Raw genomic sequence first — 19,764 nt, forward strand, 5'->3', positions numbered from 1 at the left:
GTTTTCGAGTCGATGACGATGCCTGACGTGACGTCACTAAAGGAACGCCCCTGACCGAGAAAGCGACACACAATGCAATTTGGGTACTTTGGTCTGAAAACTATTGATCTGTGTCGATGGCGAAATTAAAGGGAAAAAACATAAATAACGCCATGGTGAATCATGTGTTGCACCAAGACTACTATTTGATACTAGTTGACAAAAATTCCCAGCAGACAAATCAGCCCACTTCTAGCAGAGCTTGGGCGCCATCTTATGCATCTTCTGGGACGCTACATTGGTGTCCTGACGGCTCGAATTGATACGGAAGGACTTCTTTAATCGATTGCAAACATTTATGCTTTCCTCTTCAGAACTATTTGAATTATATTCATAACTAGATGAGTCACAAAAAAAGCATCTTCTCCGAATGTGAAGCCATTCTTTTGATTCTAGAGCAAAGCAAGAGCACTTGGCGTGACGTCACGAACACGAGGCGGGACCTTCTGAAACTCGGCATCTCCGGGGTCATTTTGTGGCAGTTTTGGGACACTAAGTAATTTTTATTGGTGTTTTTCATTTGACTAAAAATATCAGCCTGCGTGTTTTGGGTATTTTAGATGCTGTAAAAGGTTTTTCTGATGTCAGTTAGGAAACAAAAAAATGGTGTCGGTTGTCCTTTAAATGTTTAATTTGTCATTTCAACGAGTCGCATCTAAAATCAACAAAATGGTGTCCTTGTACTGTAATACTGCTCAACGCTGCCTTTCCAGTACAGCAGGTGGCGGTAATGCGCCACGAACCTGAGATGCCTACTGTCAATAAACAAGAAGTTAAAAAAAAACTAAAGAAGAAGGAGCTCGAGAAGGCCGACGTTAGCAATCGAAGGTGCGACGGAAATGTGTAACGTCAAAATGTTGAGAGAATTAATGAAGGAACGTCTAAACGTGGCCGCCGAAGAAATCTTCGAACTATTTGAGAGAACTATCGCCGACTACGAAGAGAAACTAAATCGAAACAAGGATGAGAACGAACGACGACAAAACCAACTGCTTGCCACCGTTGCCGACCTTCGCGTTCAACTACATCAAGGTTTGATTGTATTTTTTTTTAATATCATTTTGTCAACGTGCCCGATCGTGTCAAATTATGGAAGTAAACGAAATAATAAAACTGGTTGCGGGATGAATGTGAATGTGTTCGAGATTTTTTCTTGGCCTTTGAAGATGAAGGTTCCTCTTTTAACCCCCCCCCTCCTCCCCCACTGGCATTATTTGTGCTCATTTGCTCTGCGCTGTTTGCTAAATAAAAGTCACATTTTTTGAAACGAACATTTTATTTCTTCGGTACTTATTGACGCGACTTTGGGTGTGTTTGCAACATTATACGCATTACTTTGAACAATCGCAAACTAACGATGAAAAGGTTTCTTCAGCCGTCATCTGTACTTCTTTGAAGTTGGGTGAGCGGTGGCAGCCACACGCGCAAGCGTTTATTCAACCCGGAAGTAACTCAAATGGATAGAAAGCTGGTTAGCTAGCCAATCGTTAGCCAACAGATACCTAGCGAGATAGCTAGATAGCGAATAGCTGTAGCTAAATAGACAACTAAATAGTGAATAGATGTAGCTACCTATATACATTTGTGAATGGCAGTGAATGAGTTAATCCAGAATGCTCTGATATGTATGGTATTTAAAGTCAATTTTTGGAGGAAGAAAAAAATACAGTAAAGAGGAAAAAATATCGATAAAAAATATATCCGACCCTGTTTGCATGTAATTTTCTCCGTGTGTGCATAGAAATAGTATCGATATAACCGGGACTATCGATATATCCGATATCGATATAACGAGACTTTACTGTAGTACAATAGTATAATACTCTTTCTACAACACAGGTGTCAAAGTCAAGGCTCGGGGGCCATATCTGGTCCGCCACGTCATTTCATTCGGCCCTCGAAAGCAAATCAATAATGTCAAGTGCCTTGATGCTTGCTAAAGTCTGAACCAAAATTTCAAATTATCCCATGTAAACCACTATAACAGTCATATTTTTTTTACTTGAAATTTTATAACTAGTTATTAATTATTTTTTTTGTGCGCTCTATATGTAATATGCGGAGGGGGATGAAACATTCAAATGTCTTCTCCAAATTCATAACGGCCCCCAACAGGAAAGCGTAACAAAAGTTTGATACCCTTGGTCTACAAATTTGTAGTTTTCGTTATTCCACTAACGTTTTAACCGTGTTTGCCTTCCCTTGTGCACCGCAGCTGTGCAGCAACAGACTCACCGAGAAGCTCCTTCCGAGCAACGAGGCGGACCGCGCATCAAACAGGAAGCGGAAGACGCGTGGAGCGATCAGAATGAGAAGCTTCCCGAACTACCGCGCCACACCCCGCATAGGGAATCGGAACCGGATAGCCTCTTCGCTCCGTTGTCGGACGTAGACGACATAACGTCACACTCCTCCGCCGCCGCTCACAGCGATGACGAGCGAGGGACTCGCCACGACCGCCATGGTAATATGAATCGTCATGACGACAAGGATTTTCGCTGCTCTCGATGCGAGATGACTTTTCACAGCCCAAAAAGTTTGAGAAAACACATGGTGACGCATACGGGAGACAAACCTTTGGTTTTCTCCGATAAAAGCCACTACTTGAAGAGAGACGATGAAAAGCGTCGTGATGGATCACCGACGGAAACTTCGGAGACGAATAAGAAAATGGACGACGGCGTCCAAGCGTTTTCGGAGACGCCCACGAGAGAAAAAATGTTTCCTTGCCCTGTTTGTCATAAAAAATTCCTATTGAAGCATCACGTGAGGCAACACATGATGAAACACACCAAGGAGGAAGCGCTGGCGGCGGGACGCGATACGAGAACATCATCGCAAGCGGAGCCGTCGCATCCCGACCGCGGCGCGGAGCTTCCGGAAAGCACCGTGAGCTCCGCCGCCGGCAGCCATCAATGCCAACTGTGCCAGAAAAAATGCCCGTCGCACGCTGATTTGGCAGCGCACATGGTCATCCACACCGGGGAGAAACCTTTCACTTGCACCATTTGCGGGCAAAGTTTCTCCTTCAAGCAGAATATGCTGAGACACGAAGAGCAACATTACGGCCAGGAGCCTTTTCAGTGCTCGGTTTGTCGTAAGAGGTTCTCCAATCGGGGGTTGCTGCTTGCTCACTTGAGCTGGCACGTGAGCGAGGGGGCTTTGCCATCCAGCGACACGAGCCGACACGTCGGCGACGACTCGGTAACGGACGACGCCACGGCGAACTCGTCGGACGCCTGTCACAGCGACCGCGGTGAAGGAGCTTTGAGGACTTGGACGAAGTTGAAAGGTGATGTGACATGCGGTAATACAGTGATACCTTGGCTTACGAACAGACAGAGTGTGTAAGGCGAAAAGTGTGTATCCCAAAAATTAATTTCCCATAAGAAACCATTAAAATGAGAATAATCCGTTCCCAGGTCCCCATAAATCATAATTTTTTTACTTTCTAATTTTGTAAGGCTTAAAACTACACAAAATAATAAGATAACTAGATAATTTTATCTAGTTCCTCATCAATTGTGTTCTTTTTAGCTGGGTTGATATCATCAGAATCAGAAAACTTTTATTCCTCCCACAATGGGGAAATTTGCAGTCCACAGCAACAATTTGAAAGGGGATTGGTTGGGGGGTGAAAGGATAGAAAACAAAATATTCAAGATATCAAGTGTACAGATGGCTTGTGCGGGTTATTTGTAGAGCCTGATTGATGGGATATTTTAACCTTGCAGTCTACACTCTGCCTTTGAACTATCAAAGTTGAAACTAGTCCAAATTTCACTGTTTTGTAGCCTGCGTGTTTTGGGTATTTTAGATGATATAAAACGTTTTTCTGATGTCAGTTAAGAAACAAGAAATGGTGTCGGTTGTCCTTAAAATGTTAATAGTAATTTATGAACCAATATATAATGAAATAACGTCACGTGCATACTTAACGCCATTTTTATTTTAAATTTTAGTCCATTCAGTCTTGCTAAGTCAAATATGTCGCATTTGTGACACCTTCTCCTTTACAATAAAAAAAAAAATCACATTTATTTGAATAATGTAGAACAATGCAAAAACTGAGCCTTGGTTTCTTTCAACAAATTTGTTCTCGCCAAACAAATGCTAATCGCTCATGCTATTTTTCTTCCCTTTAGTCGGTGCAGACACTCAGCAGGTGCTTCCCACCGACATGACGGCAGCACTGCCGAGCAGTTTGGATAGAGACGGGGGACCATGGGGGCATGAAGATCCAGGATCAGACATGGATGACACCCCCGATTCCGAAAGCGAGAAACCTTTCGCTTGCTTATTGACTGGCGAAAGCTCCTACGAGGCACACGAAGCAAGCGGCTCTGCCAGTGTGGAAAATTACCAGACGAGCGCGTGGCGAGGACCACACGGCGAAAACCAAACGGGAGACTCTTTGAACGCCGATGACAACAAACACTGCTGGGAATGCAACAAAACTTTCGCCACCAGGGGCGGTTTGAAAAGACACATGGCTCGGCACACGGGAGAGAAACCGTACCCGTGCCCGTTTTGCGATAAAAGATTCGGTTTGAAGGAATATCTGAAAAGACACATGATGATCCACACCGGTTGGAATTGTCCCATTTGCGGTCACGGTTTCCTTAAAAGATCAGATTTCGCCAGGCACATGACCATGCACGATACACCCGCGTGGTCAGGGAACGCCGACGGGGAACCCGCGGGAAACGTAACGCACGCGGTCGGGGAACCCGCGCCGTCCGATAACGTCACGCGCGCCGTCGAGAAAACCCCAAAGAAACGTGTGAAAAAACGCAGCAAGCATCAGATTCGGTGTCCGGTTTGCGGCAAAACTTTTATGGACAATTCATACGTCACAAAGCATATGAGAATCCACACCGGGGAGAAACCTTACCAGTGCAGCTTGTGTCTTAAAAGATTCTGTTTTAAATACAGGATTAAAAAACACAAATGCTGCGTGGATAACAGAAACGCAAATGAAGAGGCGGGGCAACCCATCGCGAGTGAAGTGACGATGTAACATTTTGTTTACTTGAGGGAGGATTAAAAAAAGAAAAAGCTACACAGCAATTTCAATTTATGTTCTATGAAATAGTTTTTCCGGCACTTAATTTGCTCATCTTTGCTCACCAAACACATCACTAATCGTCACTATTGTTTGATCTTATGGAACAAATAAAGTTATTACAGAGGGGGAGTCTAATTGTCACTTGTATGTAATTCAAAAAAATTATCAATTTAATACCCCTGTGGCGCTTTATTGCAGCGGTTTGGCACATCATTTGTGTTAAAGGTTACTTACTTGACATTTAATGTACGTAAGGTGTCGGTTCTCTGTATTGTCGAGTATTTGGGCAAATTTTTTGTTGTCATATTGGTTGAAAAAAAGGGGGGGGGGGGGGAAATCGACTTCCTGTTTATAATTTAACCTGTTATTTATCATGTGCTATGACGTCATGTATTACGTGCCTGTGTATGTTTAATTTTGCTTTCTTATCGTCTTGTCATCGGCAGCCAGGTCGCCATACGCTGTAAGTCGCCTTACATGGATTTGTCAAGATTAAATAAATGACTTTCATCCACAATTTTGTAATTTTTTTTTTTTAATTTATGCTCACTTGACTGTTTTGTCTTTTTTTTTTGTTTTGTTTATCATCTTGCTCATGCCAGGAACTGAAATCGTGCCTTATTCTATTCCGTTGGCAAAGATAGCGGCGCACCAATTTGGGTTACATAGGTTAAGAAAAATGAATCAAAAAGAAAATGTAGAAAAAAAGGAGACGATGATAGCATAAAAGACGCTCTGGTAAAAATTGAATATGCCATGAATCAGACGAAAATTAGATACAATCTATCAAAAGAACAAGACTAAAAATGCTATCTAGCTAGCGACTTAGTTGGCTATCTATAGGCTAGCTACCTAGCTGGCTATCTATTTGCTGTCTATTAGCTAGCTAGCTAGCTATGTAGCTGGCAGTCTATTAGCTATATGCCTATATAGCTAGTTAGCTAAGTGTCTAGCTGGCTATCTGTTAGCTAGCCAGATAGCTTTCTATCTTTGAGTTACTTCTGGGTTGAATGAATGCTGGCGCATGTGGCTGCCGCTGCTCACCCACAGAAAAACTGATCCTGTGACTGTAAAGTGACCTTGAGTGTTTTGAAATGTATTATTATTATTACACTTCAAGAAAAATACATAAATAAAATGACCAAAACAAATATGTACTTTAAACGAATAATGCAAAAGCATTGATTTTTAAATGTGTACGTTTGTGTACGTTTTCCATCCACAATGTAAAATTTCTTTATTAACAGTAAATGTTGCCACTAAATAGATTTATAGTGATATCATATGATTGCACAATAATGCCTGAGAAATTATGTTTGCTAGGTAGATATTCAATCTCAATATATCTCAATATTTTTTGATACCGATACATTAATATTAATTTGAAAACGTTTTGTTTCCTTTTAGTTACGCTATAAAAAAAACGGAAGATTGGTCGCCATTTTGTAGGGGCAGACGCCATTACATGTATAGTATTTGCAAGATTGCTAACAGGTATGCTAATATACACATAGATCTGAGTTAAAAGTCAGAATACTAAGTTAAAAGCTGGAATTCTGAGGTCACAATTCTGACTTTAAGTCGAACTTCTGAGTCAAAAATCGGAATTCAGAGTTCAAAATCGAAAGTTAAAATGTGGAATTCTGAGATTAAAGTCGGAATTCTGATATTAAAGTTTGAATTCTTAACTAAAAATCGGAATTCTGAGTTTACACTCCGAATTATGAGGTTGAAGTCACAATTCTGAGTTAGAAGTCGGAATTCTAAGTTAAAAGTCGGAATTCTGGGTTAGAAGTCGGAATTCTGACTTAAAAGTAGGAATTCTGAGTTAAAAATCGGGTCAAATGTGTGTGTGCTACTTCCGGGTTGAGTGAATGCTGGCGCGCCTGGCTGCCGCTGCTCACCCGCAGAAAAACATTTTTGTTCTTATCCTGTGACTGTAAAGTGTCCCCGAGCGATTTGAAAGGCGCTTATAAATTGAATGTATTATTATGATTATTCTTATTCTTATTGTAGGTATAAAAAAAAAATCACCGCTCAGTAGCAATACGCACGAGTCACCATAGGGTGGCAGAAGTGCGCCGCGGTGGATTTGATCACTTTTAAAAACAACGAGCGAAGAAGAAATACTCTTTGTTTGTGTAGCTCGCTTAGCTTCCTGCACGCCACACAATTTAAACAATTTTGCTTCGCTGCAGGACAATTGAGACAATTATCACCGAATCGACCCCCCCCCCCCCCACATCCGTTCTTGAACCAGCTTTCGTCGCGATTCAACTCAGTACGAGTTTTTAAAATTAGTTTGCGGGCGGCAGAAGGAACTGATAATCGTGAGCGAGGGAGACGCTAACCATTAGCGAAATCGTATCAATATGTGTAAAGTTACGATGCTGAGAGAGTTAATGAAGGAGCGTTTAAACGCCGCCACGCAGGCAATATATGAACTTTTTGAAACGACAATATTAGAGTATGAAGAAGAGCTTCGTCGATCAAAAGTGGAGAAAGAGGCGCAAAACGGAGCATCGCAGGAGGCCATTTTGAAGTCTCGGACTCCCAACGAAGGTTTGTTGACTCGTTTCTACTTGTTTTAAGTAATTAGTATGCTTTACAATAATTCGCGAGACAAATCAACACATTTTTTTTCATTCCTTATCTGAGGTTCCCCTTATTAACTCATTCACTGCAAGACGTGCAAAAATGTGTCCACTCCAGTTGAATTCCAGGACCTACAGAATATTCCGTTTTAGGACTACATAAACATTCAAGACAGAGTTAGAAACCTCAGACTCCATTCTTTCATGAGAAAAAATTGTTATTTCCTAAATTATATGGGTCTGGAGTTATATGAGCTTGAAATGAGGGAGGCTGTCCAAAGCGCTAACATGGGGGAAAAAAAAGATCAAAAAGTTCACTCAACCCATATAGCGCTTTATCGGCACCCAAGCATGAGAAAACAAATTCGGGAATGGTCCTCTACGTCATGTTTTCAATTCCCACATGAATTCGGGAATGGCAGTAAATGAGTTAATCAACGGATAAAAATGTTGATCATTGCATTCCAAACAATTTTTAAAAATGTGCTTATATCTATAATTAGATAGTATTTTCTCTGCACATTACACCATGACGTCCTTGATCCACTGCTGATAAGGGTGCTTTGATCCTCTCCTCTTTTATCTAGAACTCCATGTCACAAAGAGGGTACAGAAAGTGCTTAAGAATGAATGACTCTCTGTGTCCTTGAGAGTTTTGAAAGGCGCTTAGAAATTAAATGTATTCTTATTATTACTCTTGAGAAGTTGAAAGAGCAACGACAGTGTCTCAATGATTTTTCATCTAAAAAATAATTTAGTCGTTGCTGAATATGCTGCTAGTTTTGTCTGACGTTGTACATTATTTTTATACTTTTCTAATTTCGATGACTTCTGTCTCGACAGAGAAAGAGCTTAAAGTTTCCACGTGTCCAAACCTGTTTGTATTTCCTCGCAGATGCGGAACAGACGGAGATGGAAATTCCCGAAGTTGTTCCCTCTGAATCACAGCAGCAGGAAGACGAGCCCCTCCAGATTAAAAGCATCCCTAAAATAGAAGAAGAAAAAAATCAGCGCTGTCAGAATGAGCAGCAGCAGCAGCAGCTTCCACCCAAGATGGAGGACGTTGGGATCAATACATTCTCTTTTACTAATGTCCAGTTGAAGAGTGAAGATGACAAAGTTCTGCCTTCACACATTAAAAGTGAGCAGGAGAAGTTAGATAGTATTTACTCACACGCACAAAAAAAAATATCCAGTGACTGAAAGAGCTTTAAAGGATAACCAACACCATTTTTTTTTTGTTTCCTAACTGACATCAGAAAAACGTTTTATCGCATCTAAAATATCAAAAACACGCAAGCTGATATTTTTAGTCAAATGCAAAACACCAATAAAAATGACTTAAAGTGTCTCAAAACTACCACAAAATGAGCTTGGAACTGGTGAGATTCAGAAAGTCCCGCCCCCTTGTTCGTGACGTCACACCAGGATACTCTTTCACAAACTGCCTTGCTCCAGAATCAAAACAATGGCTTCAGAGAGTTCAGATTCGGAGAAGATGCTTTCTTGTTACTTTTCGAACTATTAACATGATTCAAATAGTTCTGAAGAGGAAAGCATAAATGTTTGCAATCGATTAACGAAGTCCTTCCGTATATATCCGAGCTGTCTGGACTCCAATGTAGCGCCCAGAAAACGCACAAGGTGGCGCACAAGCGCCGTTGGAGATGGGCTGCTTTGTCCGCTGGGAAGTTGTGTTAACTTACACCTTCTTTATCCGTGTTACCGGAATTGGCTGCTACACACGATTTACCATTGCGTTATTTATGTAGTTTTCCTTCTAATTCCGCCATCAACAAGGTGTTTTCAGATGAAAAAAAAGTACCCAAAATGCATTGTGTGTCGCTTTCTCGGTCAGGGGTGTTCCTTCAGTGACGTCACGTCAGGAATCGTCATCAACTCGAAAACAAGACTTCCTGAATATTCAGCGCCAGTCTTAAAAGGTTATATATAGCTATATGCGGTTGAATCTTTGTAAAATACGCTCAGTAGAAGTCATTTGAAGTGATTTTACAAATCATGGACGCAACTTGTCCTGAGGTGTCGGTTGTCCTTTCAGTTCACACGTGTTCAAACCTGTTTGTATTTCCTCGCAGATGCGGAGCAGACGGAGATGGAAATTCCTGAAGTTGTTCCTTCTGAATCGCAGCAGCAGGAAAACGAGCCCCTCCAGATGAAAAGCATCCCTAAAATAGAAGAAGAGAACATTCAGAGCTGTCGGGATGAACAGCAGCCTCCACCCAAGATGGAGGACATTGGGATCAATACATTCTCTTTTACAAATTTGAAGAGTGAAGACGACAAAGTTCTGTCCTCACACATTAAAAGTAAGCAGAAGTTACCCCCCTCAGCACCTTTGAAAAACCCTGAATGTAACACGCCACATCCCGCCAAAGGCTTCCCTTCGAGCTTATCTCAATGCGTCGAAACATCAGACAAAAGCAAAAGCCAGCAACGAGCATGCGTGAGGAGGAGTAAGAATTCATCCTGCCCCTTTTGTCAAAAAACCTTCAAAGAGAAGACCCACTTCATCAATCACATTAAAATTCACTTAGGCATCAGGCCTTTCGTGTGCACGTTGTGCGCCAAGGCGTTTTCAAAAAGCTACCATCTGAAGAGACACATGGGAACGCACGAAAAGAACAAGAAAGTCACCAGTCAAGACAAAAAGACCACCCCGGTGAAAGAGGTCGCAAAGAATCCGAAAGTCTTTAGTAGTCCCACAAAGGGTGAATTTGCAAGTAATCCAGTCAATCTTGGCAAGCAGATTCTGGCTTGTGACTATTGCGTCAAAGGGTTCCGTTACAAAACGAGTCTCCAGAGGCACATGAGGATCCACACGGGTGAGAAACCCTTCTGCTGCGTCAAGTGCGACCAAAGCTTCAGTCGCAAAGATTCCCTCAGTTATCACATGTGGCGTCAACACAATATATAAATGCATGTAAATATAACAGTTTTGCATATTTACATTAGGCATCTCAGTCTGCTTTTTATTTTTACATTTTTTATTTTACTAGGCTTAGAATATCTTGTTTTTCTATCCTTTCAAATCACTGTCGTGGACTGCACATTTCCCCATTGTGGGACGAATAAAGGTTTTCTGATTTTGATATACAGTGAGACCTCAATTTACGAACTTAATTGATTCCCGGACAGATTGTGTAAGGCGAAAAGTGTGTATCTCAAAAAAAAAAAAAAAATCCCATAGGAAACCATTAAAATGGGAATAATCCGTTCCCGGGTTTCCATAAAATATACTTTTCAACTAAATAAGCCTTAAAACTACACACAGCATACCTTATTCTATGTATAATAAATGCTATTGTATTGTAATGAAAGAAATACACTGCATTGTATCATAAAGTCACTTTATTTACATTTGTGATGGTCATTGATGGCTTGATGGAATGGCGTTGGAGGTCAAAGGGAATTGCTGTTTGGAAAGAGAGGCACATTACATGTGGACTATAACTAAAGAAATAAACTGCTGTAAATTAAAGTTTTATTGACCTTTTTGATGGTCGTTGATGGCTTATGGAAGGAGAGTCACCTTCCATAAGGACTGTTGATAACTTAACCTCTGGTGCTGTTCGGTCATGTGCTTCCGCCGAAGATCACTCCGCCAGCTGTGGTGGGTGCGTATTATGAAGATAGTGCTTATTATAAGGTTTAATTTTCAGAAATGTGACGTTTGTAAGATGAAAAGTTTGTAAGATAAGGTGTTTGTATGTTGAGGTCTCACTGTAAAGTGTTTTTTTTTTTACTAAGAGTAACTCGATATTTGACCTTTCAGAGGTCGATACGAGTTGAAGGTCTCAAAAGGCCACCACCTGTGCATCCAACATCACGGATATCACATTATTTGAAACTACAGCTGTAAAATGAGATGTTTTGACAATTTTGTATGTATATCTTTTTCCCCTGTTGAGCACTGTTTTATTTTGAAGGAAAAGATTAAATATTTTCTTTGAAGTCACTTCATGTGGTATTTTTTTTTTAAATACAGTAAAGTCTCGTTATATCAATATCGGTTATATCGATAGTACTGCTTATTACGATACTATTTCTATGAACGCAAGGAGAAAATTTACATGCCGCAGGATCGGATATATCGATAGTCCCGGTTATATCGATATTTTTTCCCGACTCCCGAGAATATTGATATAACGAGACTTTACTGTAAATGACTTCCTCAAGATGTATTTTTTTAATGTACAGCAGTGTGAACATATGTAAAAATAAAGTTAGACCGTATTTTCCAGTGGAACTATTTTTGCGATGACCATTTTATAATAATACATTTCATTTATAAGCACCTTTCAAAACTCTCAAGGTCACTTTACAGTCACAGGATCATCTTTTCTGTGGGTGAGCAGTGGCAGCCGCAAGCGCCAGCGTTCACTCAACCTGCAAGTAACTCAAATAGATAAAAAGCTAGATAGCTAATTGATAGCTAATAGCTAGCAAGTGAGCCAACTAGATAGCTAATAGGTAGCTAGCTAGCCAGCTAGACAGCTAATAGATAGCGAATAGATAGCAAATAAACATAAACAGATTGAAAGCTTGCTAGCTAATAGATAGGTAATGATAATAATAATAATACATACAACTAATAAAGGCAAATACAATACATACAACAATACAGTATTTTAAGTGGCTTTCAAAACTCTGAAGGACATAGCTAATAGATCGCTAGCTAGCGAAATAGCCTTTAACCAAAATACATTGATGTGGTCCGAAAATAAAATGTAAAATATTTTGACGTCACATCTGAAGCTAGCTGGTAACTTGGGAAAAAAAGTTGGGCCACTCGTAAGTCAAGGCACCACGCAGGTTGATTTCAGTTATAAGCGCCTTTCAAAACTCTCAAGGACACTTTACAGTCACAGGATTTTTTGTGTGCGGGTGAGCTGCGGCAGCTATTATTATTATTATTGTTATTATTACTATTATTATATAATATCCACTTCACAACCAGTTTACATTTATTCAAAACTAATGGCATAATGAATATGTAGTATTGTAGATGTAAAAAAAAAAATCATAGTTTGTATTTTCACCGAAATATCGCGTTCACAAAATGAAAGTACTCATCGAAAAGAGCGTAAAAAGTTGTGCAACAGGAGCTTTTTTTCCCCCTGTCGCGAACGCGCAACTAGGTGTTGGTTTACGTGCGCGCCCCCGTCCGCGGTGACGTCAGCTGCCACAGCCCGTCTCAAACGTTGTGACGTGTGTAGTGGAAATGGCCGAGGACCGACGAACCCGCAAGACAATGTTAAGCTTCTTAACTCCGCCAAACAATCACCGTCGGTGAACGGCGAACACGAAGGACGTCGCGGACAGGGAAGGAGTTCCGAGGATCCGGCGAGCAACTCGAGCCAACCCCGGACCAGCGCCAGCGGGGAAGGGAGGAGGAAGAGGAGGGGGCGCTGAGTGAGGGTTAGCGAGGGAAGCACCATGGAGGACATCAACTCGAACATTAACGCCGACTTGGAGGTGAGGAAGCTCCAGGATTTGGTGAAGCAGCTCGAGAAGCAGAACGAGCAGCTCCGGGGTCGCTCCATGATGATGTCGGCCCATCACAGACCCCACAGCGCCGGCTACGAGTCTTTATCGTCGCCGTCGGCAGCGGCGCTGCTATCGGGGGGAGACACGGTCGGCTTCGCCCCTGGGGTGGGGTTCGGCTACGGCGACCTGTTGGAGAACCGCCGCTGCCGGAGCCCGCGGCTCTCCTACGACGGTGTTAGTTTTAAGAGGCCGTACGAGAGCGAGGGCGCCTCGGCTGCTACCTCCGGGTCGGCCCGGAACTCGCGGTGCTCGGACGACGACGGCGAGACGTCCATTCTGGACCAAGTGGACGTCTTGGATTTAGAGGACATGGACTGTCTGCACGAAGACGACGACAGCTGGTGAGTGGGGATGACAGCTGGTCCCGGTTTTTGGGAATGTAACGTCAGGAATGTTGACGGCTATGTTTCCTGTCGACGGCATCACAGGATGTTTACGCGATTTGGAAAATCCAAAGTGGATTGGCAGAGTTTGTTTTGTTTTCGCGTCTGATCTGATGGCGATCAGAGATTAAAATGGACCGCTGCCATCCACTCCCTGTAAACTAGGAATCAACCTTCGGATAAATTCTGGATCATCCCTCTAACTCATTCACTGCCATTCCCTTTTTTTTTTTTTCCCACGGCAGGGTGGCAATAAAGCGCTGGTCAGACCTCCGGCAATGTTTTTGCTGGGCAGCATTTGGCTTTTGTCCATGTTAGCACTTTGTTCCAGCTTCAGCTGTTGTTAAAGCGCTATATCAACCAATATGTATGTATTGTATTGTATTTTGTACAGCTGCCCCCATTTCAAGCTCAGATAACTCCAGACCCATATAACTTAGGAATTAACTATTTTTTTTTTCTGATGACAAAACGAGAGTCTAAGGTTTTTAACGCTGTATTGACTGTTGATGTCGTCCTAAAACTCAAAATTATGTGGGTCCTGCAATTTGAATGAAAATGACAAAAACCCTGGCACTGGAGTGGACACATTTTTGCACATCGTCTGGCAGTGAATGAGTTAATATCTGAGAATTGGTGACGTTTTCACATAGTGGGGTAAAAATGTCGGGTTTAAGTTTTAAAGTAAACTTTAACGGATGGTGACCACTAGATTTGTTTATGTAGTGTTTTTGCGACATAACTCTTTTATAAAATCGTCAATTTTATGTCTGCCTTTTTCGCCGATTGCAATCTGATTTCGACATACCTAAACCAGATTTGTTTCCACACCCGACTCGCTATTCAACCCACTTTTGCCGTGATGTCTTTTTTTCAGGTTGTACGAGGCCAAGCTCAACAGCCCCTTACAGAAATCACTGAGCCCCGTCGTGTGGTGCCGCCAGGCTCTGGACAACCCCAGTCCGGACATGGAACTGGCCAAGCGCTCGCTCATCCACAGGTTGGATCTCACCATGTCGGGTAAGCCGCAAACATTTTCCATTTGTACTTCTGCTCCCGACGCTGCTTTCGCGTCTAACCGCGACGATTGGCCCGCTTTGACTGCCGCTAAATATAGTGCGCCCCCTTCTCACGTCCTCGCGGCTAAACTGAGTTTCCATTTTGATGGTGGTATGCGGTCATGTGACGTTCTTGCTAAAGGTTGAACAGTGGTCAAGAACCGTCAGCCGTTGATCAAATGACTTTAACACACAAATAAAATACAAAAAAAAAGATCACGCGCAGCATCTGTAGGCTACTAACCACAGAACTCGACTCTGGCTCCCGTTGCGACTCACTAGGCCACGCCCCTTAAAGGTACAAAACTCTCAAGGTCACTTTACAGTCACAGGATAAGTTGTTCAGTGGGTGAGCAGCGGCAGCCACACGCGCCAGCGTTCACTCAACCCGAAAGTAACTCAAATAAATAGAAAGCTAGCTAGCTAATAGAGAACTAATAGATGGCGAGCGAGCCAGCTATATAGCTAATAGCTTATACTCAATCTTTTCCCAAAAGGACAGAAGGAACATATCAAAGTCAAAGTCAGCTTTATTGTCAAATATGCTAATATGTATGACATATTGCCAATGCAGTTAGCTCATTCACTGCCATTCCCGAATTTATTCTGGAATTGAAAAGCATGACGTCGAGCTCCATTTCCGAATTTGTTCGGGTTTTGTTTTTTCTTGCGAGGGTGCCGATAAAGTGCTGGTCAGACCTGTGGCAATGTTTTTTCACTTCCACGAGGGGGCAGCATTTGCCTTTTGTCCGTGTTAGCGCTTTGTTACAGCTTCAGCTGTTGTTAAATCGCTATATAAATCAATACATATTGTATTTTGTACAGCCGCCCCCATTTCAAGCTCAGATAACTCCACATCCATATAACTTAGGAATTAACACTTTCTTTCCCTGATGAACAAAGACAGTCTAAGGTTTCTTACGCTAAACTGATTGTCTGGCAGTGAATGAGTTAAGTATGATCTGATTGCAGTCTCAAAACTTCATTTTTTGTGTCTCTATTCTCTATGATGCGTGAAATGCAGCACCCAATTTGCAGTTTCTTTTCCACATAGTTTAAAACCCCTAATTTTGAACTTGTACAAAATGGGATTTCGCCCAGGGATGACTAAGAGGACACAACAAATCTCCGTGACCTCACCCTTGAAGGTGTGGCAGTGGGATCACGTCACCCCTGCCGACAAACCCATCCCACGCTTCGCCGCCGCCAACTCCGCAAAACTTCCTTCACACAGACGCCTGGAAACGCTGTTGCCGTGGAGTGTTTGTTTTGGCGCACGGAGCTAGTGGTTCATCAGGCATTAGTCACATCCCAAATTGCCTGCTTAAGAGTTGCTGTCTGTAACATTGACACCAATATATGCTACATCGATGATTTTTTTAACATGTAATAATAATACATTTAATTTACAAGCGCCTTTCAAAACTCTCAAGGTCACTTTACGGTCACAGGACAAGTTTTTCAGTGGGTGAGCAGCGGCAGCCACACGCGCCAACCCGAAAGTAACTCAAATAAATAGAAAGCTAGCTAATAGAGAACTAATAGATGGCGAGCGAGCCAGCTATATAGCTAATAGCTAGCCATCCAGCTAGATAGCAAATAGATCAGGGGTGTCAAAGTCATTTTTTGCCGCGGGCCACATTGTAGTTATGGTTTCCTCTCGAGGGCCGTTATGAATTTGGGGAACCAATTATTATGTTTAAATCCCTTCCAATATTACATATAGAGCACACAGTAAATTAATGAATAACTCGTTTTCAAATCTGAAGTCAAGAATAATGACTTTTATTGTGGTTGACATCCAAAAATATGAAATTTTGGTTCAGATTTTAGCAATCATCATGGAATTTAACAAGTTTGATTTGCTTTCGCGGGCCGAAAAAAATGATGTGGCGGGCCGGATTTGGCCCGCGGGCCTTGACTTTGACACCTGTGTAATAGATAGCAAATAAAATAATAATAATAATAATAATAATAATAATAATCCACTGACCAACTTATACTCTCTGAATATCAGCTTTGTTATGTGTCTAATTGTATAACTTGAAAGCATGGAGGAGCGCCGGAGCCGAAGCTGCCGAATGCATCCTCCTCAGCCTGAAATCCCCCCGGGGTTCTCTTGTTCTGGTGTGGCGTAACTATGCTAACAGCGTTGCGCTTCTGCCTTAAGCGACAGTGAATGAAAAGTTCACGGACAGCACTTTGGTTCCTCTGAGGACATCCCGTCACATTTAAGCCCCTTGCGAACCTGTTTCACACGGAGACACCGCAAAGTGACAACGCAACTCATTTGAACTCATTCGCTGCCATTGTTGAAATTAAAAGTGTGACGTGGAGCGCCATTTAGTTTTTCTTGCGAGGGGTGCCGATAAAGCGCTGGCTAGACCTCTGGCAATGTTTTTTCACTTCCACAAGGGGGCAGCATTTGCCTTTTGTCCATGTTAGCACTTTGTTAGAGCTTCAGCTGTTGTTAAAGCACTATATAAATCAATATCCGTGTATTGTATTGTATTTTGTTCAGCCCACCCCCATTTCAAGCTCAGATAACTCCATATAGCTTAGGAATTAACTTTGTTTGCCTGACGAAGGAAGAAAGTCTTAGATTTCTAACGCTGTCTTGAATGTTTATGTAGTCCTCAAACTCTAGTCTGCGTGTCCTGCAATTTGAGTGACAATGACAAAAACCCTGGCACTTGAGTGGACACATTTTTGTACAGCGTGAATGCAGTGAATGATTTAAGGCCTCACACGTATTTGGGCGAACCACCTAAGTCGGATTTTGTCAAAATAAGCAACCTTGACGTTCATTCCAAAAAAGGAGCTAATTACTGTTCATGTTCGGGTTATTTTAGGAATGGCTTCTAGAGATTTTCACAGAGTAAAATTGTTTTGGCAAAAATCACCAACGTGTGTTCGCAAAGGACAAGAACAGAACATGCCCACGGAATCTGGAAGCTGACCTTAGGAGACGAGCGTTCACACTAAGCCAGCATTGTGCTGTTGTTTGAAAGCTCTCCATTGACTCCCTGCGCGCCATACGCTTTAATACACCCCGCGACACACTGCCGAGCGACCGTGGGCCAACACTGCGAAGCGTTGTTGCGGTCCCTCGGACTTGAATAGCCTCTACTTGCCATAAAATGTCAAATTGGGTCCATTTTGGAAGTTTGGGTCTGTTTTCCGTATGGTCAAGATGATATTGCGTAAATCTCATTTGCGCAGTTAACCAGGTCAAAAGGCAACGTGCGCTAGGTTGAAAAATAACATCCAAAACAAGGCTTAGCATGGATGAAAAGGTTTCTTCAGCCGTCATCTGTACTTCTTTGAAGGTGTCGGACGTTTCACTTCTTATCCAAGAAGCTTCGTCAGCGAACTAAAGTCTTACTGGTAGTTTCGGCCCTATATATATCCCTACTCTCCAGACATGGCGGTGCCGGACTCTGCACAGTAGGGATACAGTGAGACCTCAACTTACAAACACCTTATCTTACAAACTTTTCGTCTTAATAACCTGTAATTTATGAAAATTAAACCTTATAATATGCACTATTTTCACCACGGCTGGCGGAATGATCTTCGGCGGAAGCACACGACCGAACAGCGCTCCAGCCGGCGCTACTTTGCACACCCCCTCTCATTGAATGCACACGTCGATCGCCTACTTGGAGCTTTTTGCTGATAATTTTCCGATGATGGGACCGAAAAATAACCACCACAGGCTCGTGTTCAGCCCAAGAAGACACAAAATAAAATCACCGTCGCTGAGAAGAAGGAGACAATAGAAAAATACGATTATTATATTATATTCCCATTTTCATCGATGTTTCTCCTGTACGACTGAGAGCTTACACAGACGTATTCCCATTTTCATGGTTTCCTATGGGAATTTTTTTTTTGAGATACACACTTTTCGCCTTACACACTCTGTCTGGGAAGCAATTAAGTTCGTAAGTTGAGGTCTCACTGTATATATACGGCCGAAACTACCAGTAAGACTTTTGCTGACGAACCTTCTTGGAAAAGAAGTGATACGTCCGACACCTTCAAAGAAGTACAGATGACGGCTGAAGAAACCTTTTCATCGATGGACCACTCCTGTACGACTGAGAGCTTCCACAGACGGAAGGGTTAGCATCGCGTAACAATCCGCCGTATTTTTTTTTCAGCCAACAAGCGCCGCAGCCTCTACGGAAGCTGCTACAACCACCAGGTGACCTACGGAAGCCCGTACAGCCCAAACGCCGCAAGCAGCCCGTATAGCAGCGGCTTCAACTCGCCGTGCTCCACGCCCAGCAAAGTGCCCATCGTCAGGCAGCAGTTGATGCCCGTCAACGCAGGTAGCGGACAGAAGTACTCAAGTTTTGTGGTTTGGATTGCCGTGCTGTCTGGTTAAGCGATGAGAAAGACTACCCGTGATGTTCCACGAAGGAGTCAGCAAAGTAAAACGCATCAGTGCCGAGCAGAGGCTCATGAGACAAATCTAACGCTGGAATAAAGTTGCCAAAAATTGAAACCCACATACCGTATTTTCCGGTGCATAAGGCGCACCCAAAAGCCTTGATTTTCATCCAAAGATGACTTTGCGCCTCATACGCAGGTGCGTATATATGTCATATACATACATATAAGTCATATTGAGCCACAACAGGGCTGGCAACTAATTTCAGCAGCCACCGACTCCATTTACTCCTGTATAAGAAATTGTGCGCAACTTCTGCCTATACCATAGCGCCTTATAATGTGGTGTGCCTTATATATGGAACACTTTAATATATTTGTATAGTATAATTGTAAAAATGTGTTATTTCATTGAAGGTGCACCCTGTAGTCCGGTGCGCCTTATACAGTAAAGTCTCGTTATATCGATATCGGATATATCGATAGTCCCGGTTATATCGATACTATTTCTATGCACGCACGGAGAAAATTACATGCAAACAGGGTCGGATATATCGATAGTCCCGGTTATATCGATATTTTTTCGGACTCCCTTGAATATCGATATAACGAGACTTTACTGTATATGGAAAACATTTGAAAATACAGCGTTTATT

The 19,764-nt window shown here is 42.3% G+C and overlaps 3 protein-coding genes and 1 long non-coding RNA gene across 5 annotated transcripts in view; 3 read left to right on the forward strand and 1 right to left on the reverse strand.

Moving 5' to 3' along the window:
• The first annotated feature begins 829 nt into the window (after nucleotides 1-829).
• On the forward strand, nucleotides 830-5,671 carry LOC148895209 (uncharacterized). Its single transcript, XM_089001698.1, has 3 exons — nucleotides 830-1,071; nucleotides 2,255-3,331; nucleotides 4,185-5,671. The coding sequence occupies exons 1-3, from the start codon at nucleotides 879-881 to the stop codon at nucleotides 5,057-5,059; spliced, it is 2,145 nt and encodes a 714-aa protein (XP_088857824.1). The 5' UTR covers nucleotides 830-878; the 3' UTR covers nucleotides 5,060-5,671.
• A 1,370-nt stretch (nucleotides 5,672-7,041) lies between these two features.
• Nucleotides 7,042-12,247, forward strand: LOC148895210 (uncharacterized). Its single transcript, XM_089000487.1, has 3 exons — nucleotides 7,042-7,669; nucleotides 8,597-8,842; nucleotides 9,798-12,247. The coding sequence occupies exons 1-3, from the start codon at nucleotides 7,480-7,482 to the stop codon at nucleotides 10,634-10,636; spliced, it is 1,275 nt and encodes a 424-aa protein (XP_088856613.1). The 5' UTR covers nucleotides 7,042-7,479; the 3' UTR covers nucleotides 10,637-12,247.
• LOC148895211 (uncharacterized) overlaps nucleotides 8,564-19,764 on the reverse strand; it is a 29,128-nt gene continuing 17,927 nt past the window's right edge. The window contains exons 4-5 of the long non-coding RNA XR_016115518.1: nucleotides 9,778-9,887; nucleotides 8,564-8,686 (exon numbers count right to left, since the gene is read on the reverse strand). This is a non-coding gene — a long non-coding RNA (uncharacterized LOC148895211). The remainder of the gene's footprint in view (nucleotides 8,687-9,777; nucleotides 9,888-19,764) is intronic.
• Nucleotides 12,918-19,764, forward strand: part of slain2 (SLAIN family member 2) — a 16,101-nt gene continuing 9,254 nt past the window's right edge. Inside the window, exons 1-3 of one of the 2 annotated variants that reach the window (XM_089000485.1) lie at nucleotides 12,918-13,610; nucleotides 14,530-14,672; nucleotides 18,877-19,047. In XM_089000485.1, the coding sequence (XP_088856611.1) occupies nucleotides 13,159-13,610; nucleotides 14,530-14,672; nucleotides 18,877-19,047 (766 nt within the window). In that variant the 5' untranslated portion in view covers nucleotides 12,918-13,158. The remainder of the gene's footprint in view (nucleotides 13,611-14,529; nucleotides 14,673-18,876; nucleotides 19,048-19,764) is intronic. The other variant, XM_089000486.1, reaches the window with a different exon arrangement.

Source organism: Hippocampus bargibanti, linkage group LG07, assembly GCF_051943395.1.
Source record: "Hippocampus bargibanti isolate YZ-2025 linkage group LG07, ASM5194339v1, whole genome shotgun sequence".
NCBI classification, from domain to species: domain Eukaryota; kingdom Metazoa; phylum Chordata; class Actinopteri; order Syngnathiformes; family Syngnathidae; genus Hippocampus; species Hippocampus bargibanti.